Raw genomic sequence first — 25988 nt, 5'->3', positions numbered from 1 at the left:
CGCGGCATCCCCCGCAACGCCGAGCGCCTGTGAGTACCCCTGCCCCGCCCCACTCGGGCCACCCACTTGGGTCCCACTGAGAGGCCCCCAGGCGCCAGATTCTGCCTTTTCCTTTGGCCAGGCTGTCTGCAGTCTCTGCTCTTACCCTCCTGGATGGGATCCTTCACTCTCTGACAGGGGTCTGTGGCTTTGGGCAGGTCTGGGGAGAGCGGTCTCAAAGCCCCCTGCGGTGGGCAAAGAGCAGTGCCTCTCCAGGGGCGAGGGCTGCAGACATGGCCCGCTGACAGCTTCCAAGGAGAATGCTGGCAGGAGAAGGAGAAGAGAACGTTTCAGCCAAGGAGGTCTTAGGGTGAGGATAAGGGATCCGCGCTCCTGAAAGAGGGGCAGTGAAGGGGTGATGTGGCTGCAGGCGCGGAGAGAGGAGAGAGGAGAGAGGGCCCAGTCTGTGACCGGCTTGGAGATCAGAATGGGCCAGCCGCTGTCTGGCTGCCCTTGCGAGGAAAGTTGAGAGTGTGTGTGAAGGTCTAACTTGTGAGGAACCAAACGAATTCAGAGAGGGTGCTCGCAAAACCCGCCCTGCCTGGAGCGCAGCCTCGGAGATGCCAAGCTGCAGTCAGGGTGAATTTTTTATGGCTCGCTTATAAATGCCTACCCGAAAGGGCCAGAGAAGGAGAATGGAAATGCTGACAACCCTTTAAATGAGACCAAGCGCTATAATCTTATAAACCGCACTCAGCCTCAGGTCCTGGGCTTGGCAGCGGGAGGAGAGGCGCTCCGAGAGTGGGGTGGATTGACCCTCGTTTTAACCCCAATTGTGCAACCAAATATTTACATTTCATATGTCAACGTTTTGGAAACATTTATCATTTTGATCCTCAGACCAAATTCAAAACTTGGACTCAGGGTGGGCTCTTCCTAGCCTGCAGTTTGGGGAGTAGGGAAGGGGGGAGAAAGGGTGGAACTGGCCTGGGAACACAGCCCAGAAGTGGGTGAGAGTTTGCTCTGGTGTGGCAGACTTCCTCTGTGTCTTGCTCTCCGTCCATCCTCTTTCTCCACATGTCTTAGGGTAGATGCATTCTGCCTTCTTGACTTTAGGCTGGAAGAGAGCAGTGCTAAGTCTGAGATGAATTGTCCTAGAGCATGTTATTCCTGGTCATCACCCCCTGCCACCTCATTTCTAATCTTCCTCTTTATATATCCTTGGGTGGAGACACAATAGAACTGCCTTCCTTTTTCCTGGAGCTTTCCTGAAAGCTCCAAATGAGTTAGTGAAAAAATAACTGTAGCTAATGTTTGATGAATGCTTTTCCTGCCTCAGTTTGTTAGCATGTACTATCTCATTGTCTCCCTACAACAGTCTTATTAGTTACTAGAGGCCTGGTGCACGAGATTCGTGCACTGGGGGGTGGGGGTTCCCTCAGCCCAGCCTGTACCCTCTTGCAGTCTGGGAGCCCTCAAGGGATGTTCGACTGCCAGCTTAGCACAGCCACAAAGGTGGGAGAGGCTCCAGCCACCACCACTGCGCTCACCAGCCATGAGCCCAGCTCCTGTGGGAGCGCACTGACCATCAGGGGGCAGCTCCTGCCTTGAGCGTCTGCCCCCTGGTGGTCACTGCGTGTCATAGTGACCGGTTGTTCCTCTGTTTGGTCGATTTGCATATTAGCCTTTTGTTATATTGGATTATTATATTGGATACTGGTAATGCTCATTATTTCACTTTACAGTTAAGCCATCTTGTCATTTGCTCAAAGTCATGTAGCTAGTTAAGTGTTCCAATTCGAGCATGTCTGATTCCTAAGTCCACACCTCTACTACTCTGCTGGACCTCTTGGAACAAGAGTCAGTTTAGGCCAAGATCTATAAACAGAGAGTTCTGGGAGGGTTCTGACTGGGCTTGAGGCTTAGAATAGGCAACTGCTGCTGCTGCTTCAGGTATGTGTTACAACAGCTAGCTTACATTGACTTGAGCTCTCCTTTGGGAGTCTTGAGACTACTTCTCCCCTATCTTCAAAATCCTGCTGCATTTTGGAAAACAGAGGAGAGTGGGCCGTTTCCTCCTGACACGTAGGACGTCTTCACGAGCTTCATAGGTGCAGGACTGCAGTGAGCACCCCACCCCAGAGGACTCATCTGCTCTACAACTGAGAAGAGTTGGGCGGAGACTGGAGTCCTTGGCATTTCCATGGGCCCCTGCCGGAGTCATGGTCACTGGCCGGCATTGGCAGAGTAGGAGGTGCTTTGGAATACCTGAGTCTTGGCTGCCTTAATTCTGGACACTGGTGCCACTTTGGGGTGCAATGGGGTGATGCAGCAAGGCTGGCCTCATTCTAGGCTCTGCCCTCCTGGGCAGAAGGGCCAGCCTTTAGGAGCAAGCTAGGTCAGGATGAATGTAAGGGTTAGGAGCAGCCCACCCATAGTCCTTCACCACCCTTCACTCTCAGTCAACTCAGATATAGCATTTTAAGTCTGCAAACTTCTGGGGAGATATTTGGCATATCTATGCAAAGGATTTCTTTAAAGAAAAGTTTCTCATTCCTTCCTTCATTCATTCAACAAACATTACTTGAGTATCTACTGCATTCCAGTAACTGTGTATAAAAACATTGCATACACAGAGAAAAAAAGCCTGCGATTCAACTTAAAGAATGTAAGCAAAGGAGGGGGAAGGAAACATCTCCTCGTGAGCCCTCTGAACTTCTCAGGGCTCAGTTTTTTCATGGGCATATGTTTTGTCAGCATTGCTGTCAGATGCTTGGGGTCTTCCTAAAATTCACTTTCTGATCTCACACATTTACACTGTGTTTTATAACAAAGAAAAAACATTTTTCCCTTCTTCATTCCTGCTGCTCTACCCCCCAAAGAGGCTTTTCTGAAGGGGAGTGTGTGTGTGTGTGTGTGTGTGTGCCCACGCGCGCACACTTGTGCTTTGTTCTCTGGGTATTTTTTAATTCTGAGGCCTTGTCTGCTTGTGGTACACCATTAAAGAAAACCTGTGTGAGGATAATGTGGTCACCATTTGGACTTTGCTTCAGGCCTGCAATGGGGCCTGTTGAATTGTTCGTAATTAAGCTGCTATCAGAGTTGGGGGTCTATGTTCCAGCTCCTTCTCCCTAATGTCAGCACATCTCACAGAAAGAGAAACTCTTTGTCGTTTATAAACTACTGACAATTTTTCCCCCTCAACGAGGAGGTGACACCCACAAGAAAGTTAAATAAATGCAGAGGGGAATTCAATGTAATTTATTATCCGTGTAGCAAAGATAGAGGACAGGAGGAGAGGAAGTGAATGGTGGTGCCTGAAACAAAACATTTACCATGGAGCACAGAGTAAACAGATGTTGCATTTACCCTTCTGAGCACAAAAGGAGCTCACAGATGTAATTCTTCTCCAACCACAATCTCGGCCTGGAAAAGAGGAGACAGATGAAAATGAATTCTCACGTGGGGCCCCCTCTCCCCATCCTGCCTAAAAGCAGGCAGAGGCCCTCTTCGCACCCACAGCGAGGTGGTGGCCTGAACAGTTGAGCGGGGCAAGAGTGGACATCTTTGGTTTTTCACTTGGCTCCGGAACATGCTGGAGACTGCTGTATTTAAATAAACATTTCCTGTTTGCGAAGGAAAACGGGCGAAAGGCTGAAACGTGAGAATGTGGTAACTTAATTTTCTCCATCACTCCAGATGACGGCAAGCTTCGCCAGTGGTTGGGTCCAATAAAAACCCACACTGTGTCATAGGCTTTCCCTCACTTGACCACAGAGGTCCCAAGGTCAAGTGGGAGACTTTCCAAGATGCTCAACAGCCAAGCCCTGAGTCCTGGCATTCCCAGCCCTCAGGGCCAGCTCAGAGGGCCAGGGGCACGCTGGTGAATCACGGTGAGCCAAACACGGCCAGGTGGCCTTTCAGGGAAGCACAGTGCTTTGCAACTCTGAACAGGTTGCTTTACCTCTCTGAGCCTCGTTTTCCTGATAGAATTCTAGAATAGCATTAATGGTTTTCCATTTATGGTTCTCTAGTGTCTGCTCTAGTGTCTAGAAGAGTCCCTGGCACATAGTAGGTTTTCAACAAATATGGGTTGACTAAGTGAATGATTTCTCTAAAAAAAGAAAAAGTCTCTTTTAGTTGTTACAATGAAAGATGGGCAATTATAGATTTGTATTTTTATGCATGGTTAAAGACAACTTACTAGTTATTGTAACTCATGAGTTATTAAGGGTTTCTAAAATTTGACTCTTGTGAACTAAAATTATTCCCTTACTAGAGTTATCAAAGATTCCTAATGAGTGATTCACCCCAGAGTCTGGTTGCCAGGCATTGCTTAGCAACCTTACAAAACTCCTACTGTGCACATTCCTGCGGAAAGAGCTAGAAATCCTGAACCCTTAAATCATATCACCTACTAATCAGGAACTCGTCAGCATCATCCTGCACTCTCTGTGGTTTTTGATTGCTGCACTTCTTCTATTAATTGATGTATTTGTAGGATCATTATTAAGGGTTGCTTTTGCAGATCATCTGGGTCTTATATTATTTCTGCACTTTTGCCATTTTGATTATTATATTGTTTCTCTCCAGTTCTGTTTGTTGTCACAGGGTTTTTTTCTCCCCTGGAAAGTGTGAATGATGGGTCTGAGAGTTGTGGGATCTTTTTGGTCAACTAAAAGGGCAGAGGTAGCCCTGGTTGGTTTGGCTCAGTGGATGGAGTGTTGTCTTGCAGACCGAAGGGTCCCTGGTTCGATTCCAGTTAAGGGCAGGTTCCTTGGTTGCAGGCTCCTCCTGGGCCCCTGGCCCTGGTTAGGTGTGTGCAGGAGGCAACAAATTGATGTGTTTCTCTCACATTGATATTTCTCTCTGTCTTTCCCACTCTCTTCCACTCTCTCTAAAAATCAATGGAAAAATATCCTCAGGTGAGGATAAAAAAAATTTAAAAATAAAATAAAAAGGCCAAGGCAAGAAGATTTCAGAGCCCAGTGCCTAGGGTTTCGGGATTGGGCTCTTGGAGATGGCTCTGGTTTGAATTCTGGCTCTGTTCTGTCTTTGCTGTTGTACCCTCTCCACTCTTGGCTGCAGGCTATTTAATGCCTTGGTCCCACATGTCCACACCTGCGATACAAGGATGATAATTGCACTGGCCCCGTGGGATAGAGTGCACGTGGCCCCAGGTGATCGAGTAATGCGCTCAGCACCGTGCGGAGTGCAGTGCCTCGTCAGCTCAGTTCCTTTTTCTTGTAAAGTGTGCATGGCGAGCGTTCCTCTTGGGGAGGATTAACTGAAATAATGTACAGGAAGTGCTTCACACTGTACCTGGCACATAGTTCTCCACAAGCTCTTAATGATGGTGGCCATGGCTGGGGCCCCATCCAGCTGGAAGATTTGAGATGCCCACCTTAAATGTGGCCCCTGGAGGTGATTTCCTCGCCCGCGTGTAGGCGGTGCCCAACACCCTCCCGCTGGTTTCCTCCCTCTCCTCTCTCCTAAGAGCCCAGGTTGGCCTCCCTTCCACAAAGAGGGGATTAAGGCTGAAGTGGTTTCTATCTTTGCCATGGGCTTGCTGCTTTGTGGTCTATTTAAATGAGGAATGCAGTTTATTTATTTATTTTGGGGGATTGGATTTTCATAGGGAATTTTTGGCCCTGACTTTTTTTGTTTTCCAATGTTCATTCCTCCTGTCTTTCCCTAAATACCCTCTTGTACTGACTTCCCGGGTCTGCCTCCATGACTGCTTTTACTTGAAACAGCTGCATTTACTAGCATGCTCCACCCTCATTATGCAAGGTAGGCTTAACCCTTTTTGGAACTGCTGGAAAGCAACAACAAAAACAAACAAAAAAAACAAAAAAGGCATGGAAGCTTTTCTGAACCGACACTAATTCAGGATGAGGGAGAGGCAGAGGGTGCCCTGCCTGGTTCGTGGTGTTGACTTCTCAAGGCTCCCCATTGTTCCGGACTCTCTGGCCTGAAATTTAAATCAGCCTCGCCCAGGTGGAAGGAGCTCCTACTTAATAGGAAACCTCTGATTCTGTTTGGAAGACCTGGGTTGTGTTTTGTAACAACTGCTATTGCAGCTCTGCCACAGGAAGTACTTTCTTCCCCACAACTGTGGTCTTCATTTTCTGTTGCCAGCATCATCTCCATACAGCTCTCTCCTGTATCATTTGTGTAGAGGTGAGTGACTAAAGGTCCTCAATATGGGGGAAAGGGGAAAACTAGGGATATTTGTGGGTAAACGTGTGGACGCCAGACCCAGACGGGGCTCCAGTTCTGGTTTACCACTTACTAGCTGGGTGACCTCAGTTTCCTCATTTGTAAAATGGGAATAATAGTACCCCCTTCATAGGGTGCTGGGAGTATTGAATGAACTTACACTGACCGCTTCAATCACAGTACACAAGTGTTCCTATCGTAATTTTATTGACTGTGGTCTTCCCTCCAGAGAATGCTCAAGATAAAGCCTGTTTTGGAAAAACAGAGATTGACAGGGTTGAAAGGGATTCTCCTGTCCAAGTTCCAACCATGTGGGTGTTGCTCTTCCACTAACATAATTTTGGAGAAAATGGCCATTCTCCTTTGATTACATCCAGTGGTGAGGAACTCAGTTCTTCCTAAAGCAATTTATTCCATTTTTAAAAACAGTTCTAAGAATATTTTTTTTCTTTGTCTGGGGGTTGAACTTATCTGCCACTGCTTGTTGTTACACAGAGCAAGTATAATTCTTCTTCCAAATGATAGGATTTCAAAAATCATATTGCTGTTGTGTTTCTCACCACCCACTTACCCAAGGCTTCTGTTTTCTCCCAGACATTTTTAGAATTACCTCACCTATTCTGTTAGACTTGAGATAGGTTCTCTCCCCATTTCTAGTTATCTTCCTCTAACTGGGTTCCCATCTTCTTTGCCTGTATTATAATGAGTCTGTCCGTTCTCTCGCTATCTTGACTTTCATCAATGTGTTTTCAAGGGACGTGTTCACTTTGGACAGCCATCCCCTGGCTTGGCTCATTTTAACCAGGCTGTTCACTGCACCCCCAGTGCCTGCCAGCCCTCCCTGCTGTGGATCCTATCTTCCCCACCCCAGACTTGTGCAGTTGACTTTTTGGAGTCTAAGTGCAACACTTCGCATTTCTCCTAATTAAATTTTGGCAAATAGTTTCATTTCATCAGCTTTTCAGGAACACTTCCCATTTTGAGTTTCTCATGCAGCATATTAACCACTCCTCTTCCCATTTCCTCTGCAATCAGTGAGCTTGCTCTATAGATCTTTATCCAGGTTGTCATAATCAACAGAGTCCTCTCTGCTTTTTTTCCAAGTTTCTCCATGGTCTGGGGTGTGGATTCCCTAAGTATGTTGTCCTGTTCTTTCTGGCTGGGATGGATAAAAGTCTTGAGGTTTTATTGGCCCATAGCATCTTCTTTCCCTGGGGTTCTGTTCATATTTTCTCTGGAATCAATTCCTATTAATGCTTAATTCCTCTGTTTGCTGAATTTTCTATAAACTCTTTGTTTCTCATGACATTTTTTCCATCATAACTTTAGCTTCATCCTTGACCTATTAGGCCGGTGCCAGAAGCCCTACCAGTATAAGATGTGTGTGTGTGTGTGTGTGTGTGTGTACGTGTGTACATAGGTGTGTGTGTGTGTGTGTGTGTGCTATTCTCTCTTGAAAAATATTTTAGCTTGAGAAATTGGGCCCTTCTGTCAACAGCAGAGCTCATCTGAGAAGACTCAGTTTCTCACAGTAATTCCTTTACCATCTTGGGTGCCCATTGGCACTGGGCTTATTTGCTTGAGTAGTGCTGGGACTGAATGAGAGGGAGGATGAAGCATAAAGGACTGAGGCCTACAGGCTCTCCCCAAATCTCTGTAAAGAACCACCGCCATCACCATAGCTACCGCTTAGAGAGCCCCTCTGTGTGTCTGGCACTGTGCTCACACTTTACATGCATGGACTCACTTAATCTAGCAGTCATGCAAGGCATGAGCTCATGCTGTCCTCATTGTACTAAGAGAGGTGAAGGAACTTCCCTAGGTAGGAGCAGGTGAATCAGCATTCATCCAGTCAGGCTGGGCTCAGGTCTGTGCTCCAACCACTGGTCATGTCATTCTGCTTAGATCTTTTAAGTCAGCCCCTTCTCTGACATTTAATTTCCATTCTCAAAGAACTACCAGAGGAGAAAAATGAGTCCCAGTTGAATCAGTAAGCACCTGTCCGATGCAAGGCATCTAGAGAGGAATGCCAATGCGAAGTTCTGGACATCTGGCGAAAGAGCCATGGTCTGTGCTCCAACCACTGGTCATGTCATTCTGCTTAGATCTTTTAAGTCAGCCCCTTCTCTGACATTTAATTTCCATTCTCAAAGAACTACCAGAGGAGAAAAATGAGTCCCAGTTGAATCAGTAAGCACCTGTCCGATGCAAGGCATCTAGAGAGGAATGCCAATGCGAAGTTCTGGACATCTGGCGAAAGAGCCTACTTCCATGGGGAAGTAGGTGGTATTTGACTTGGAGCTTGACTAGGGTTTGCATAGGTAGAAATGGGAATGTGGTAACATGCACAAATGTTCATGGTTAACTGGAACCTATTGGGCATGAGCCCTATTTTAAAGGGTGGGGAAGTAGGTGGTATTTGACTTGGAGCTTGACTAGCTAGGGTTTGCGTAGGTAGAAATGGGAATGTGGTAACGTGCACAAATGTTCATGGTTACATGGAATCTATTGGGCATGAGCCCTATTTTAAAGGATGGGAGCCGCACTTTAGGAAGTTTTATCTAATAAAGGCATTTGGAACAGAATCCAGAATAGTAGTTCAATATCACCATGGTTATGTGGCTAATGACTATTATTTTTTTTAAAATTTTGGAATTTGAGGGGATAGATCCTCCAAGAACAGTTCTGATGAACCTGCTTGACCAGTATTTTCCTCCACAAGTGCCTGCTAACTTTGGGCAGGAGCTGTCTTCCATCCAGTGAGATGTAGCACTCTCAGCGGTGACCTCCAGGCTCCCCCAGGCTGAGATCAGATCCTACTGAAACAGAACGGAAGTGAGGTGCATCCTGGTGGGAGTTCACGTGGCTTCACTCTTCATGGCTTATCACTGCTTGTGTGGGCTCAGACTCCTCTTCTCTTGTCCGGAATGCCAGTCTGGGTTCCTGACCCCTGGTGCATTCTGCAGTTTGGCAGCAGTGTGGGTTGTGGTTCCTGAAAGTCTGCCAGCACATTGAACCACCCACCTTGCCTCCCTCTTGAGTTTTTTAGCCTCCCTAGTTCCTGTCTGCCCCCTAGTTCCTCCTTGCTCCCCATCCTCTACAATTAGTGTATGCCCTCACTCAGGCTGGTCTGCCTGGTGGAGAGTCCATGAACTGCTTCTCATCTGAGGTTTGTGAGCTTGACCATGGACTTCTGCATTTTGCGCATCTCTCCTTGAGCCTGGCTGGTCCCTGACCCCTCCCTTGACCCTTTCAGCTTGGCTTCTTGCTCTCTCCTGCCCTTCATGTAGCTCCATAGCCTCGGTAACTGAATTTGGACTTTCACCACCTAAGCCTCAGGTCCTGAGATTGGATTGCAGGAAGATTTTTGTGGCAGGGCCCTTCACTGGAAATTGGATACTCCCAGCCTATTGGCTGAGTCCTGAAAACAACTTCAGACTTCATCTTCATGGCCATCTGAAGCCTCGTGTGATGCCCAGGGTAGTGTGTAGAGGTACTCCAGGGCTGGATTCTGTGCATGATGAGGTACAGCACGCTCCTGAGCTCCCTGCAGCCTGTGCAGAGAAAAGAGCAGGTTGTTCTGTGGTTGAAAGCTCAGTGATGATGATTTTGTTGGAGAGCTGTCCTGCTCCAAAATGTGTGGCAGAGGTTTCCAGATGATCTAGCACTTTCCTGACATCCTTTCCCCCTCCCCCAATCTCTGCTCAACTCTAGAATGTAGGTTGAAAACTATTTTAGATGTGGGGGTTTCTAAGTAGTATTAATGGGGACCAGTGGGGAATACACTTTGATGTAGCCTTAAATGAATAAGAAGACCTAGTCAGAATCCTGATTTTCACCATTTCTTTAAAAATTGTGGGACATTGCAGGAGTATCTTTCTGAGTCCCAGTTGTCCCATTTGTAGCCTTTAGAATAGTAGGAATGACACTTCTCTTTTGGAACTAATGCAGTGTTAAAATGAGATCAGATATCTACATATACCTCCTAAATTTAGTGCTATGCAAATACCTTAATGAGTCCACCTTTAATGTCTGATTTTAACCACTAAATCCTGTATCTGAAAGATGATCAGCGTTCATTTTAGAATCTTGCATTTACAGATAAGGAAACTCAATGCTCAAAAGCCTTGCTCACAGTCACCAGGTCTTCGAACTCTTATCAAGTTGAATCTTTCACAACTGCAAACATAGCCTCACATCAGCCATGTCCTCAACACAACCAGGTGGAGTTTAGTGGACTTTTTGCCTAAATGAGTTAATAATTATTTATTAATTAATAAGCATCAATTTCTAAGAAAGCACAACCAAAGAAGGGGTTCCATGAAGGATGGAGTTATTTAAAGGAGTTATTTGGCCCTACTATGTCCCAGGAACAATGATGAATAACAAGAGAAATGTTCTCATAATTAGAGCAGCTCAAAATAATAGGAAATCAGTCTGGGCTGTACCTTCCCACCAAAATGACTGACAAGCTGAAGGCCACCATGCTAGGTTCAGAGAGGAGATTTATGGGATGGCGGGGGAAATGCTAGAACAATGATGGATGTAACACCAAGCCCTCAGGAACCACAGATGAAAGCAAGCCCCACTCAGCCCATTCAGTGGGTACAAATATGTAGAAAAATTCACACCTCATTTAAAAAAATAGTACAAATAGAATTAAAAAACTCATGGGGAAAATATTATTCTGAGAACAATTGTCTCTGAAAAAGCATTCAAGTATGTCTCCGAAGCAAGCTGGCAAACAGCACAGTTCTGTGTTTTATTAGGATCCTAACTCTGTAGAGCACTGACCTTATTTGAGAAGCATTTCGTAGACACTGACACACAGCACTGCAGCCTTTGAGGCCATAACAAGATACAAGGCCTCCTTTGGGAGGCTGCCTTCCCCTCTTGGGTTGTACAGGCTATAACTAGACTACTGGACACAGTTTCCCTATGGTGTTAATTCCTGTATTCTTCTCGCTTAGCTTAGAGCAGGTAGGAATATCCACAGGGGGGAATGAAGGAAGGGGCTTTGGATTAAAATTGGCTGCATGGACAGGTTTGCCTTGGAGTGAGGTCGGCTGTGGGGGAGCTCAGCTTGGAGGGGAAGGCTCTGAGGATGGTCACTTGGCCCAGTTTCTTTTTGGAGATCTTACCGTGTGCCTGGAGCCCTGTGATGGATGCAGGCAGGAGGGTGTGATTCAGGCAGCGTTCACCTGGCCTTTCGGAATGGAAGACGTGTGGCTTGCAGTAGCCCTAAGGAACACATTCACTACATCTCCCATTAGACGTTGGCACCTTTCTTTCCATCTCTGCCAGCTTGCAAGTCCTGAATTTCTGGCACGGAACTCAGTCCTGTCCCTCCCCCTCTCATCTTTTTCCCTAGTAAAGATGCTCTCGGGCTTCTGATGTCTCTCTGGCGATCATCTGGTCTACCCCTCCCCACTGATCTCAGCCCACCTGGACAGATGAATGTCTCAGAGCATCAGTGGAGGGGACCTCCGCTTGGTGGTGTGAGCTGCTCTCATGAGAAGTTTCCCCTGCTTTCCTCTCAGCCTCTTTCACAGCATTTGGTCCTAAATAAAGATCTCTCAGAGACATAGGAAACTTCTGCCAATCCGGGAAGGTCAGGAAACAAGAAGAGGGACCAAATGTAGTACCGTATATAAAAAAGACTAATGTGGAGCCAGAGTGGGTGATTTCTGATTGCAGATCAATCCTGAGAACCCTCAGCACCAAGGTAGCTCGTTTAGGGTCTAGAATGGGAAGATCTCTATTAGGGAAACTGTAAAGGAAGGAATGCTGGGAACCAGGATTGGAGCAGGAATCGAAAATGGGGAGGCCACTTACTTCATGAAAGTTTTTCGTGACCCTAGTGCTCCCCCTGCCCCCCAACTCCTTCATACCACTGATGGTAATAACCAGTGTGCTGTTCACTGTGGTTAGGCATACATGTTAATACTTTCTGAAATGTTTCCCATAAGCTTCCTCCCGCTACGGGTCCTCCTTATATGTTCTAGAAATTTTGCAAAGACTTAAATCTCCTCCGGGTTCTCTCCGACTGGAGCTGCATGCTGATTCGAGCCCTAGTCAGTCAGGAAGCTCTCTTCTGCCTCTAAAACAGGAAACATCTCCTTCCGAGAAGACTGCACTCCAGTTTTCTTTGTCTGTGTTGCTAATGAACAAAGAGGCCCCATTGCAAAACAGCATTTCATGAGCAGAGTGGGGCCGATAGCACCTCCTGCCAAATGTGACTGTGTATAGTTGTGTGTGGGGGGTGGGGGAACAGCTTTGTGGAGAGGAGGGCTGGAGGAGGCAGCTTGGGGAATTTTTAGCAACGGCAGCATGGTGTAGTGGAGAGAACACTTGCCTGGGAATGTGGAGACCTGGCTGTACCTCTGACATACCGAGTGACCTTGGACGAGTCCCTTGACCTCTCTGGGCCTCAGTTTCCTCCTTTTTAAAGAGGATGAGGGGGGGTAGACTGGAAGATCTCCAAGGATCCTTTCATCCCTATGCATCCTCACTTCTGGGGGCTGGGATTTGGGGTTTAGACCTGAGCCAACATTCAACCAACCCAAGGGACTTGCTAGAGGCAAAAGAGAGGCCAGGACAGCTGCTTCAGGGAGGGGCTGGTCCTTGATTAAGGCTTAAATAATTAGCTCAGCTCCACAGTAAGCCTTCTGAAATTAGGAAAGAAAAAGATGTTTAGTTTCAAAAATAGCAGTCGGTGTATCTTAAAACTGACTGGCTTTGGGCTTTGTAGACTTTCAGAACAGACAGAATTTCCCTTCCCCTGTAGCAGAGCAGTTTAGAGAATCAATATTGGAGTTAGTGTGACCTGCACAAGCCAAGCAATCTTGGGCATGTTCTTTAACAATAACCTGCTTCATTGGGCTGCTGGGAGTGTCCAATGAGGTAATAGATGTCAAGCTCAGAGGACAGTGCCTGGTATTAAATAACCACCCTAAAAGCCGTTATTCCGATTAGCTATCCCTGCTTAGCAAACCACCCCGAAACTTAGTGCTATAAAGCAATGATGATTTGATTATGCTCCGTGATTCTTTGGGTCAGGATTTTGGATATGGCTCAGTAGGGATGGCTTCCCTCTGCTCCCTGATGTGCGGGAATGACTGGGGGAGACTTGAATGGCTGGGTGTACAAATCACCTGCACACTGTTTGCTCACGTACCTGACACCCAGGCTGGGTTGACTTGAAGGCTGAGCTCAACTGTGACTGTTGACTGGAGTGCCTCCATGTGACCTCTCTGTGGCTTGAGCTTGCCTGCAGCATGGTGGCCTTAGAGGTGTCTGACTTCTTGAGGGGAGGCTCACAGCTCTGAGAATAGTTGTGCCATCATGTTTTGAAACCTGCGCAGCCATATAACTATCATCTGTATTTCCGGTGATGTGTAACGCATCTTTTAACTAGAGCAAAAGCTTCTTGATGGCAGGAGCTGTGCCTTTCTCTGTGGCTTAGTGCAATGCCTGTGAAAATAACACTAAGTCAACACATTTTCAAAAAATAAGTTGAATTGGATAGGTGGATAGACCCTCAGCTTCAAAGCCAAAAGATTTTTAAAAAATGTGTTTAAAATGTGCCCTTTGGCAAATTGCGTGGTCTTTCTTGACTCAGTTTTCTTATTAAAAAAAAAATAGAGACAATAAAACCCATCTCAAGGATTGTTCTAAGAATTAGGGATAATACAGACAAAGTGCCCAGTACACACTTGATGCTAATGAACATTGTGAAGCATCATGGCACTGTGGTCAGCACAGAGATGCTCAGCGTAGATCCATCTAGTTAGAATCCCATTGTTATTGTTCTGTGACTGCTAAGTCCTTTCATCTCTTTGAGTCTTAGGGTCTTCATCTGTAAAATGGGTATAGTAGTAAGCGCTTTTAGGGTTATTGTGAGGATGGGAAGCCCATCATGTAAAGCTTCTTGCTCACACACAGTAGGGACTTTACCTATAAACTTAGTAGCCTCAGCTAACAATTGTAATTCTTTTATACTGATTCATCCATGAATTTATGCACTGAGCAATTATTTACTTAATGTTGATATCCCACAGTTGCCTAATTTCTCAAGTCACTACATGCTAGGGTATGTTGATGTCTAGATCTAGGAAGACACCCTCCTGGGATAAAGAGCCTCACATGAAAATGCGCTCACAGGCCCAGGCCAGAATCTTTGGACAGGACTCCATTTGAACACATGAGAAGTGGGTGTTAATTACCCGAGTTGGCTTTTTACCCTAGAGCAGTGGTCAGCAAACTGTGGCTCGCGAGCCACATGCGGCTCTTTGGCCCCTTGAGTGTGGCTCTTCCACAAAATACCGACTTCTGCACATGGGCCATGACATGCCACGAAGTTTCAATTGCACCGTACGTGCATGCCCGTACATGGTATTTTGTGGAAGAGCCACACTCAAGGGGCCAAAGAGCCGCATGTGGCTCGCGAGCCGCGGTTTGCTGACCACTGCCCTAGAGTAACCATTTTGCTCAGATATCCACATGGCTCGTCTCCTCTTTGAGTCTCTCCTCGGTTTTTCTGCTGTGTAACTACAGGCAAGCATGCTAACTCAGACCTTGTGTCTGTTTTCCTTGTTGCCTTTTTTAAAGCATTATTTTCCTAGCTCAAATTTGGCCAACTATACTAGCCTTGTCTGTGTGGGGCCAACCCAGGACACCGGATTTAGTCTCTCTAGGTAGTTTGTGGAATCTGAGGCTGTTAGGAACCATTGACTAGAGCTCCTCCTTTTCTCCCCCCTAAGATCTCCCAAAAGCCTCTGAGGCTGTCATGTCTTCTTGCTTTTATAAGTCCGTCCATCCCCTCCATTATAGTAGGCATGTGTTATGTTTTGGTTGCCCAGAATTCAGTCTCCTTCCTAGAAGAATATTATCTCCCGCATCCATGGAATATATTCAGGTGGATTTGATCAGGGACCTTACCCTCTCAAAGTCCAGGGATGGGCTCACGACCTAAGTCGTGTTGATTGCATGCTTTCTTCCTGGACTTGGAAATCTTGACCAGAGGGACAAAGAGGTTGGACTTGATGGCTTGCCATTTCATCTAAGCACTTGTGAAATGACCAGACATGCCCACTTTCCATTTCCCCAGACCTGTTCTTAAGATTCCCATTGAATCCAGAGGTCCCTGTTAACTTTCCTGGGACTAAACAACTCAGAGAGAGCCACAGACAACAAACTTCTGGGGAGAAAGTGGCATAATGAGAAAGATTATGCCTGGCATTTGGAGAAAGGCAGACCCGGATTTGAATCACCGTTTTCTATTCACCAGCTGAGTGCCCTTAGGCAAGTTCATTTTTCTCTTAGGATGTCAGCTTCATTGTAAAATAGGGATAATGAGTTCCAAAACTCCGATTCTCAAACTGGGCTGCACATTGGAATCTCCTGGGGAGATTTCATCTGCAGTCATTCTGATGTATTGATTTTGGGGTACTTCCTGGGTATTGTGATTCTGTAAGGCTCCCAGGTATTTTTGCTGTACAGCAGTGTTTGAGAAAGCTGACCTAAAGACATTCTTCAAATTATAGAGAACATTTAAAAAGTATGTAAAATGTTGGCATGATGTAGAACTGATAAAGGCTACTCTGTTTTCATTTCCTTTCTTAAGGTGAACCATAATCACTTGCTTTCGCTTCTAGCACAATTTTCTTTGTTTGGGGTAGTCATAGTGATGCAGGACAACCGCAGTATAATACAACCTCACTTACTTATACCATTTGAGGTGAAGGCCAGTCATAAATGTAGCCAGAATTATGGAATACACAAAAATGTGATTACTTTCACATCCATGGAATAACTGCTTTAATGGGTAGACAACATTGATTTATAATTACCATGGCAACAACAAATTTGAGTGATGTCTTTCTGAAAGACGTGGACCAGGACCCATGAGGATTCTCCCCCAGATCTTCCCTGCAGCTTGCTGAGTGACCTTGGCTCAAGCAGTTCATCTCTTGAGTCCTCAGTTTCCCCAGAGCCCATTTTCCAATTGATGCAGGTTCAAAATCAAAATCATTTTTTAAGGAAATGCGTTGATGTGACAGTTGTTAAGACAATGAGAAGATTCTATAGGAAGCAGAGTAAAAGTGGGGCCTTGAGCCTCTTAGAGGAGATAATTATAGATGCTGGTTCTCTCATCTGCCGACCCCCTTCTCCCCTTGCCCATCTTCTCTTACCCCTCTTCCCTACCCCTCTCCTACATCTTACTGTGCAGGAACCTATCCAACCTCTATTTTTATAAAGTTTTTTTTTTCTATAAAGGGGATGCAAAGGGAAACTTCCCCCTAGCCCAGTGTTTTTCTACTTTACTACTATTGACATTTGAGGCTGGATTTTTGTTGTTGTTGTAAGGGGCCACCTGTTCATTTAAAAAAATATTTAGCAGCATCCCTGACCTCTACACACTAGATTGCATCCCAACTCCTCTCAGTCTGACAACCAAAAAATGTCTCAGACATTGCCAGATGTCTGCCAGGGGACAAAAATCACCTCTGGTTGAGAGCCACTGCTCTAGCCTAATGTCAATGAAGTGTGTTTAAATTAATAAAGAGCATTAATGTTGTGGTTAATTTCTGTAGTGCCCTCAGAGATTTTCTTACATGCCTGAGAGCTAGACAGCTACTGGGAATCCTTACATCCATTGTTATAGTTGAGGGTTCTGAGTTACAGTGAAGTTAATGGTAATAATAATAACCAGGGCTATCCTTTATGGGGTGTTTATTATGTGTCATGTGCATGGCTAAGTGCTTTACATATTACATTGTCTCAATTAATACTTACATTGACAGAGTTTGCAAACCAGTGGCTAGGAGGCCAGATCCTACATGTTTTATTTGGCCCATGTGATATTGGCTCACATAATTAGTTTTAGTTTTTTTACATGTCAATTTCTTGCCAACATTTTCAGATTGGGTGAATTCATATAAAAATCTATTTCTAGCATTTTTTCAAAAATTGGAAAATTTGGCAACAGGGTTCAGCTTGACTCCATGGCAGAAATGTACTGGCTTTTAGATGAGGTTTGTCTCCATTTCACCACAGTCCCCACCTCTCCCTTAGTGACTCCAACACTGACATGTGTGTCAGCTGCCAGTTGGTGTCATGCTATTTTCTTTTGCTCAGTACAGCTCCCCTCATTGATATCATTTCCTGGATCCTCTAGGCTGTGGTATCTGTGGCTCTTTCCTCACACCCACACTGCGTTGCATATATTACTGTTCTCATTTTAAAGATAGGAGAACTGAGGCTCCACCAAAAGGAAAGGCTTGGCCAAATTTCCACAGAAAATAAGCAGCAAAGCGGGGAGAAAACCTGGGCCTTCTGGCCTCGCCTGCATCGCAGAGTAGCTGCTGGTGAAGACTCCCTGCATCCTGGGATGCTCCGGCCAGATCTTCTGCCTCTTAGGGTTTCCCCCGAGAACCAAATCTGTGTCCCTTTTGCTCACCAGGAAACCCACATTCACCAGGATGGGAAAAGTGTCTTCTGAGTGTAGCTCCCAAGCTGCATTTTCCTACGTCGGTGCCACTCGTTGGTCTGTGTCCAAGGGCTGCTCGCACACTCCCACGTAGCCGAGGGGCCAGCTGGTGTGTGCGCTTCTGCCTGAGACAGGCCGCTTGCCTGCGGGGAAGATGTGATTGCTTTAGGAAATTAAGTGGGAGTGATTAATTGGGAAATGTACTGAGAACTCTGGAAAGAAATAGCAGGAAAGAAAAAAAAAATGGAATCCTAAATACAGAAATGCTTCTGGCCACATGGCTAAGGAACTGCATTCGGTGGAACCGAAAGCATTGGATCCTGTTTTTCTGCTGCTGCAGCTTTGATTCTGCCCCCTTGCATGGTGACGCTGGAAGGAACCATAAAGTCAGCCTGCCCAACCTTTCCTCCCACCAGGAGGTAAAGGAAGGTGCGGAGAGACCACCAGGAGAAGCTGGCAGCTCTGAAGGAGCAGCAGGCTTTGAGCCTCGGAAAGACCTGAGTTGGAATTGTTGGTGCGTTCTTGCGAGACGTATAATCCTGGGCCAATCTCTAACTCTGCGCACAGGCTTCTCGCTGTGAAGTCAAGATAGCATTGGCTATTGCCAAAGACTGTTGCAAGGAATGAGTGAACAGGATCAGGCACAATGCCTGCTGATAGGTGGTGTGTGCCAGGCACTGTTGTAGCACATTGCTTGTGTTCTCTCAATTTTTACAACATCCCTATGAGGTTGGTGCTATTATTATCTCATTTTGTAGAAGGAAAACAAAGGCACTGAGCGTATACATGGTTTACTCAATGTCCCACAGCTACTAGGTGGCAGAGCCAAGTTTCCCGTGCAGTCAGATTCAAGAATCCACATTCTCGACCACTAAGCATTGTGCCTCTTAGGCAGTATATAACTTATACTATGTCGATAAAATAACATTTATGTGTGACATAATTTATATATACTTTAAATATATGTATATTTTGATGTATGATATAATTTATATAAATTTTAATATAAATTTTTACTCTATCTAAGGTGTTAGATTAAATTGAATCCAATGGAAATGTCACTGTTGTTGGTAGAAAGGTTGAATAATAATTTTATAGAGTTCATCCTAATATATGATACTTAAGTCCCATATATTTTTTCTTTCTCTTACCTTCTCTATTTACCTCTCTCTCTCCCTCCCTCTCTTTCTTTCTCTCTCTCAACTCAGTATGTATACAAATACATGCACAAGCTCACATTTTTCTCCTCCATAAAATGGAGCTAACACCCCTAACATGGTGCTGCTGTCCCATGTCAGTCCGAGAACAGGTGTGGAAAGCACCTAACACGGGGCTCAATAAATAGGATCCATTGTTATTGTCCAGTCACCGCCATGGCTCCCACACACCTGCAGGGTCCTGCTATGTAATACTCCTTCTTTCGTCCCTAGTGGCTTGGCTTTTGGTTTGAGGGTCTCCATGTACAATAAAACTTTTAAGTTACAGGTGAAGTATAGAGCCCAGGAGCTATTTTTCATTCCATGGGACTTTGATATTTTCAATATGCTTCAGTCTACTACAAAGCTTCCTGTCAGGCCACGCTGAATGCTGTTGCCTTCCACGCATGTAAGAATTACGGAGCTGCCAGCATGAAATACCACCCTGCCCGGCCTCGTAGCTCATTCCTGCTGTGTTTTCTCCTGGGTCCTCATGGTACAGTCCCTTGCTGTTCTTACTGAATTTTTGGCTTGTCACTCAACCTTCTCTTTGGAAACTCTACCCAACTCCAGGCCCACCTGTAGGTTTTGATACATTGAAGGATCTTTTTGACCTCTTGGGTGCAGGTTCTGAGTCTCTGCAGCGGAGCTGTGTGGTGGTGGCCCTGCTCTCTCCCCAAACCCCTTACCAAAATGAGCTTAGAGAGATTGGTGGACCAGCTGAAGAAGAAACCAGGCTGACTTCCTGGTCCTCAGCCCTGGCTGTGTCAGGATAGGCACCCTCAGTCCTTGCGGTCAACCTGGAGGGTCACGAGGAGAGAACATGACGGGTGTGCCCTTCTCAAGGAGCCCCCTCTGCTTCCCCCGGGGCAGGGTGTTGGGGTCTGTGCACTAATACTGCGGCTCCATAGTAACAATAAGAGCTGACTGTTATTGAGACTTGTGTTGTTTCAGGCACTATGTTAAGTGTTTCTTATTGTTTCATTTAATCCTCACAACAATAGGATTAAGTCCAAGTTGAGGCACGGAGGATAATTAGTTTGCTGCGGTTACACATGTGACAAAAGGTAGAGCTATGATTCAGGCCAGTCCCTTTGACCCACAGCATTGGTTTCTTTTGAGGTGCTACCAGCTAGGCTTCCTTGATTCTAAAGCATCAGGTTTTACTCATTCCTACGTGTAGAAACAAAGGCAGAAATGATACAGACAGTCCTTCAGGGAAAGTCCGGATATACTTGTGAACTCAGTTGCTCCCTGGGTTTCTTTTGTGGAGTGGGGTCTCCTGTGCGAGTTCCAGATCCTATCAGCATGAGAGCCAGGGAAGACTTGGGCAGGACATCAAGTCCAAGGGAGTGATCATTTCTGTAAACAGGAGGCCCAATCATTCAGTCAGTCAGTCACTCAGCAAGGCCACACTTCCTCCACCCATGTGCACCTGTGATGCTCTGGTGAACAAGCCACGTCTTACCTCACTGATCCGCTCTTACAAAAACAAAAAACAAAAAACAACCTTATCACACCTACTACAATGGCTATTTTTTTTCAAAGTCCAGAAAATCACAAGTGTCAGTGAGGATGTGGAGAAATTTAAATGCAATATAAAATGGTGCAGCCTCTGTGGAAAGTAATATGTTGGTTCCTCAAAAAGTTAAACATAAAATTACCATATGATCAAGCAATTTGACTTCTAAGCTTATCTAAAGAATTGAAAGCAGGGACTCACGCGTATGCCAATATTCACAGCAGCATTAATCACAATTGCCAAAAGTTAGAAGCCACCCAAATAAGCAAAATGTGGTGTATATATGTAATGGAATGTTATTCAGCCTTAAAAAGGAGTGGAGTCCTGATAAATACTATATTCTAGGTGAACTTTGAAAAATTGTTAGGCAAATAAGGCAGACACGAAGGATAAATATTGTATGATTCCACTTACATAAAATATTCAGAATTGGCAAATTCATAGACAGAAGGTAAATTAGAAAGTATCAGGGGCTAGGGGAATGGGCACTGGGGAGTCAGGACTTATTGGGTACCGAGTTCCTGTTTGGGATGATAAAAAGTTTTGGAAATAGACAATAGAGATGGTTGCACAACATTGTGGATGTACCTAATGCCATTGAACTGTGCACTTAAAAATGGTCAGAATGGTCAATTTTATTATATATATTTGACCATGATTTAATTTAACAAACCTCATCACAAGAAAAACAAAAAGGTTGCTTTTTAAAGGGGCAAAATCTTATCGAAATCCTTTCTTATTCATCTCAGCACCCAGGCTTTATGCCTAGCACAGGGCCTGGCATATAGTAGATGCACATTTCTTTTTTTTGCTGAACCAAACTGGGAACAGCTAGTTTCATTTGTAGTTGGAAATGGCAGTGAGACTGTTGAGTGTAGATTTTACTACCATGGCAACTGTGGAACACAAAGATGATAAATTTTGAAAATGCAGTCATATTTTTGGCAGGTGGGGTTAGCTGGAGGTAACATGGCCCATTGCAGGTAAAGATAAGATTTGAGGGGGGAGTGAATTGTTAGTAATTGTTCTACAAACTCAGAGTCCCAACCAAGCTGTGTCCTCTTTGTTCTGGTTGAGAGCATCTAGGTGGCTCTTTGGACCAATTGAACCCAAGGAGGTGAGAGGATGAAGTCTCAAGTTTGTATTTGGACTCCAGGAATCTTTGTTAGGATCTCTCAAGGGAAGACAGGAAGCCAGCCACATCTCTCTCCATTTAGTGACAACACAGTTCAAATCTTCAGGAAGAGGCATTGTGGGTCTACAGATCTCCCTGGACATTAGCAGAATCACAGCTGGTATCTGGGAGGAAAAGAGAGAAGACAATTTGGCATTTAAGGAAATAGACCTAGGAGGAGATAAAAGGGGCTCATCTTGCTGTGTCATTTCACAGGCCAGAATGCTTCTTTTAGAGGAAGAAAATGATTTCTAAAAGCGGATGTGAATTTTTTGTTTTATTCAGTTGTTCTCCCTCTGTGTTTAGGTTTGATAACTATTTTAGGATTGGAAAGGAAAGTCTTTGCCTCCCCTCCCTTCCACAATCCTCCCTCGATCAACACACAGGTATGCAATATGCATACTTAATCATTATTAGCAAGGGGGGAGCAGTCTTAGAATCCAGGAGCCTGATCTCCTGCAGGTCCACCATCCTGTCCAGCCTGTCCCCAGCCCACCTGTGACTTGCCTCTTCCTGACTCAGCGTGCTGAGTTATATCCCTCTGGGGGGAATCTGGGGGTGGTTTTATGGTAGTAGAATGACCATGGGTTCGGAATTAGGGCTAAATCTTAACCCAGGCTTTGACACTTGAGAATTGTATAACTTTGATGAGTCACTAAACTCCAGTTTCCTCATCTGTTAAATGGGCAGTGATACCTGTGTCCAGGGTTCATGTGTAAGCACCGATAAATGCGAAGTACCTGCACATAACCTGCACATAGGCAGCTGCCCAGTACCTGGCAGCTACTGCTGTTATGAGGAAACCAAATAGTCACTTTGTTCTTTGGACCTGGCACCAGAGTGTACTAATGCTGGTGTGCTTGAAAAATTCCTGCCACCCACAAGATAGCAGAGGTCAGGATAGCACCCAGCTGTGTGCCATGATACAAAGAGCTAATGATTAGAGATCACTCATTATATTTAAAGCACCAGGCCGACTGCTTTAGACACATTATTGTGTTCAATTCTCACAACTCTTATGATGTTGGTATATATATATCTCCATTTTTCAGAAGAGAAAACTAAGGCTTAATGAGGTTGAATCACTCACCCAAGATCACTCAACTAGCAAATACTTGAACCCAGACAGTCTTACTCCAGAGCCTAGGTGCATAACCAACACACTGGCAGCTGTGGCAGGAAAGCCTTCCTTGAGGAGGCTGTGGAGGCAGAGCCAGGAAGATGCCAGTCTCAAGATCTGCCAGGAGTTCTGAACCCGGCCGCCATCTTGGCTGGCAGTTAATTTGCATATCTCCCTGATTAGCCAATGGGAAGGGTAGCGGCTGTACGGCTAATTACCATGTTTCTCTTTTATTAGATAAGATATATATCTCCATTTTTCAGAAGAGAAAACTAAGGCTTAATGAGGTTGAATCACTCACCCAAGATCACTCAACTAGCAAATACTTGAACCCAGACAGTCTTACTCCAGAGCCTAGGTGCATAACCAACACACTGGCAGCTGTGGCAGGAAAGCCTTCCTTGAGGAGGCTGTGGAGGCAGAGCCAGGAAGATGCCAGTCTCAAGATCTGCCAGGTGTTCTGAACCCTCGTCTGGGAAACGCTTTTCCTATCTTGAACATCCCCTCACTTGCCCATTAAATGAAGTTCTCATTCTTTGTTGCTTTTCCAGGTTTGCCAAATCCAGTCAGCATCCATCATGCATTAATTAGTTCACTCATTCAAGCAGTCAACATTCATTTGCTGAACAGTTCCCCTGAATTATGACGGAGTTTACTTACCAGGCCCCAGGCACTGCTCTGGTGACTGGTACACATTATCCTATGCACTTATCATTACGACTTCACATGGTAGACCTCATTACCTCATTCTGCTTATTATTACTTTATAGTTGACCAAATAGAGGCTATATGGAGGTTAAAATGGTTACCTAAGGTTCCCCAAATTATGTCAGAACCAGGATTCAAATCCTACAAGGCTTTCATCAACCCTAGACCCAGGAAATGTGTCTTCCCTTTTCCAACTCCTGTAATATTAATTAGTCTTCCAGACCAGTGGTTTCCAAACTTGAGCAGATATCAGAATCACCTAGAGGGCTTGTAAAGCACAGATTGACGGGCCCCATCTCCACAGGCTCTGATTCAGTAGGTTGGGATGAGGCACAAGAATATACATTTTTATCAAGTTTCCAGATAGTGCTGATGATGCTGGCTGGGGAACCCACTCTGGGAACCACTGCTCTAGCCCAAGCTCTTTGAGCACAGGGATCCTCTCTTTATTTTCCTCTAGTGTTATACAATGCCTGGCACAAAGTCGTTGTTTGATATGTATTTGTTATTTTGAATTTTTCAATTGCACATTTATTTCTCCTTTATATATTATGTTGTGTTTTTATTTCTCAGTGTGCTAATTCTTAGGCTTTTCCATTTAGGGTTTAAATTCCTGGGGGGGTCAGGAATTTCATCTAGTATTTCTTAGCCCTTTTGCAGAGCTTTGCACCTACTGGGTGTTAGGTAAGTGTCCCCTGGTTGGTTGCTTGATTCAGAGACCAACCTTGCTAAGACCTAAATTGCAAGTCAATTGATCTCTGGAAGAACAGCTCTTGAAACAATCTCTAGAAACCTAGGAGAGGGCCTAGTATATAGTTGGTGTTCAGTAGTGTTTGTAGAATGAATATCACTTTGTGGCTCTGTGGTCAACAGTTTCCAGGTCTGCCTGATATCTTGAGCCCAGTTCCAGCTTAGGAGCTCAGCCTCAATTTTCCAGGGCTTTCAGTCCACCTACAGCAATGATTCTCAATCCTAGCTGCATGTTGGAATCGCCTGGGGAGCTTTAAAATAATATTGATGCCTGATATTTACACCTAGAGATTCTGATATTGCTGCTCTGGAGTGTGGTCTGAGCAGCAAGACTTTACAGGCCCCTGGTGATTCTGGAGAGCAGCTGAGGGTGAAAACCCTAATCTGGAGCATTTGGCTGCATGGTTTTCTCTTGCACATTTACAGAGGCACATATGTACGTGCATAGGGGTGCACGTGTGTGTGGAGAAGTGCAGGGCTATGTGCTCCTTCTTGAGTGGTGCAGAGTGAGCATCTCTGCCTCTAGAATGAGGGTGCAGGGATTGGAAGTCAAGCCTTGGTTAAAAACTTGGCAAAGCCAGAGGGCAGGTGAGAGCATTGAGCATGCCTACCTTCCTCCCCTATGCCTGCCTTTGGCCGACTGCTGGTTGTCACACTGCATAGCCAGGGGGGCTCAGTTTCAGGGCAGAAGGCAGGAGGTGGTATGCTGAATGCAGGTGGTGTGGCTGCTGCAAGGCTCTTTTGTTCACCCTCAGTTTAGAAGGGGCTGTTCTCCCAGAGACTGAGGTGTGGGGTTTAGCGTTTGGCATCATGTGCATTGGCACTGAGTATTCTTGGGTTTCTTGGTGGAAATGCACACGGCTACTTGAGACCCATGAGCTGGCTGAGAGCAATGGGAAAGGTCATGCCTGGGCCCTACCCCAGCAGGTTGCTTGACTCAGCACAATCCTGGTGTAATTAAGCATGACAAGAAGCAAAAGGGGAAAGGGCTGGTACTTACCCGTGTGCATTCAGCCCGGGCCCCCAGGGATCAGGGTATTCAGAGGTGCCAGCTGTTCTCAATTTTATTGGAGCCAAGGTTTGGCTCACCTAAAGCCATCTCCATCAATTTGTCTCTGGGCAGTTGGGGTGTGCTTCAGTAGACTTGCAGGATCAAGTCACCTAGAGAGATAGTTGGGTGAGTAATTCTCATTCCCTTTCCTTCTCTTCTCTCTTCTCATGTGGTCTCAGAAGCTGTGTGTAAGAGGTATGATCACATTCGTACATTCAAATTGTTCACTGTTCTTTGAGAAGTAGTTTTGGGCAAGGCACTGTTCTGGGCATTGGAGCAAGGACTAGTACGTAAGACTCAGTTTCTTTCCTAACACATCTTTTTTACTAGGTGGGAAAGCATTTGGTCGTTATAAAGTTGGGAGTCAAATTAGTCACCTACTTAGGCCAGACTGGTAATATAAATAGGTGAATTGGGAAGCCTATGAAGCCATAGGGAGTAATGGCGCTAATAGGGCCCATAGTGAACTGGGACCACATGCTGAGCCAAAAGTAGTTTTTAAAAACCCTCTTTGCTAAGCCAAAAAAGCAAGTTCTGTACAATGGGACTCAATGGTGGGCAGCCAATGTGACACCTACTTTTAGCCACTTAGTGTGGTAAACATTTAGCTAAAGGGCTCCAGGGTCCCTCATGGCTATGTGAGGGTCTGAAGAATCAAAGCCCACAATGGACTCATGATCCTGGAGATGTGCTCTTCCTGAACCAGCTTCATCTGCATTGCTAATTAAGAAGCCCCCCTTGAGCTTCTAGATTCTAGAATCTAGAATGAAGCTAG

The 25988-nt window shown here is 45.5% G+C and overlaps 1 protein-coding gene across 1 annotated transcript in view; it reads left to right on the top strand.

Moving 5' to 3' along the window:
* Positions 1–3: 3 nt before the first annotated feature.
* The window catches only part of SLIT3 (slit guidance ligand 3), a gene marked incomplete at its 5' end in the record, with an annotated part of 542638 nt that continues 516653 nt past the window's right edge, over positions 4–25988 (top strand). The window contains one exon of the mRNA XM_014543056.1: positions 4–29. Coding sequence (XP_014398542.1) covers positions 4–29 — 26 coding nt within the window. The remainder of the gene's footprint in view (positions 30–25988) is intronic.

This window comes from Myotis brandtii, unplaced genomic scaffold (assembly GCF_000412655.1).
Source record: "Myotis brandtii unplaced genomic scaffold, ASM41265v1 scaffold32, whole genome shotgun sequence".
NCBI lineage: Eukaryota > Metazoa > Chordata > Mammalia > Chiroptera > Vespertilionidae > Myotis > Myotis brandtii.
The sequence above is the reverse complement of the archived record's forward strand: the minus strand, read 5'-3'. Positions and strand labels throughout refer to the sequence as shown.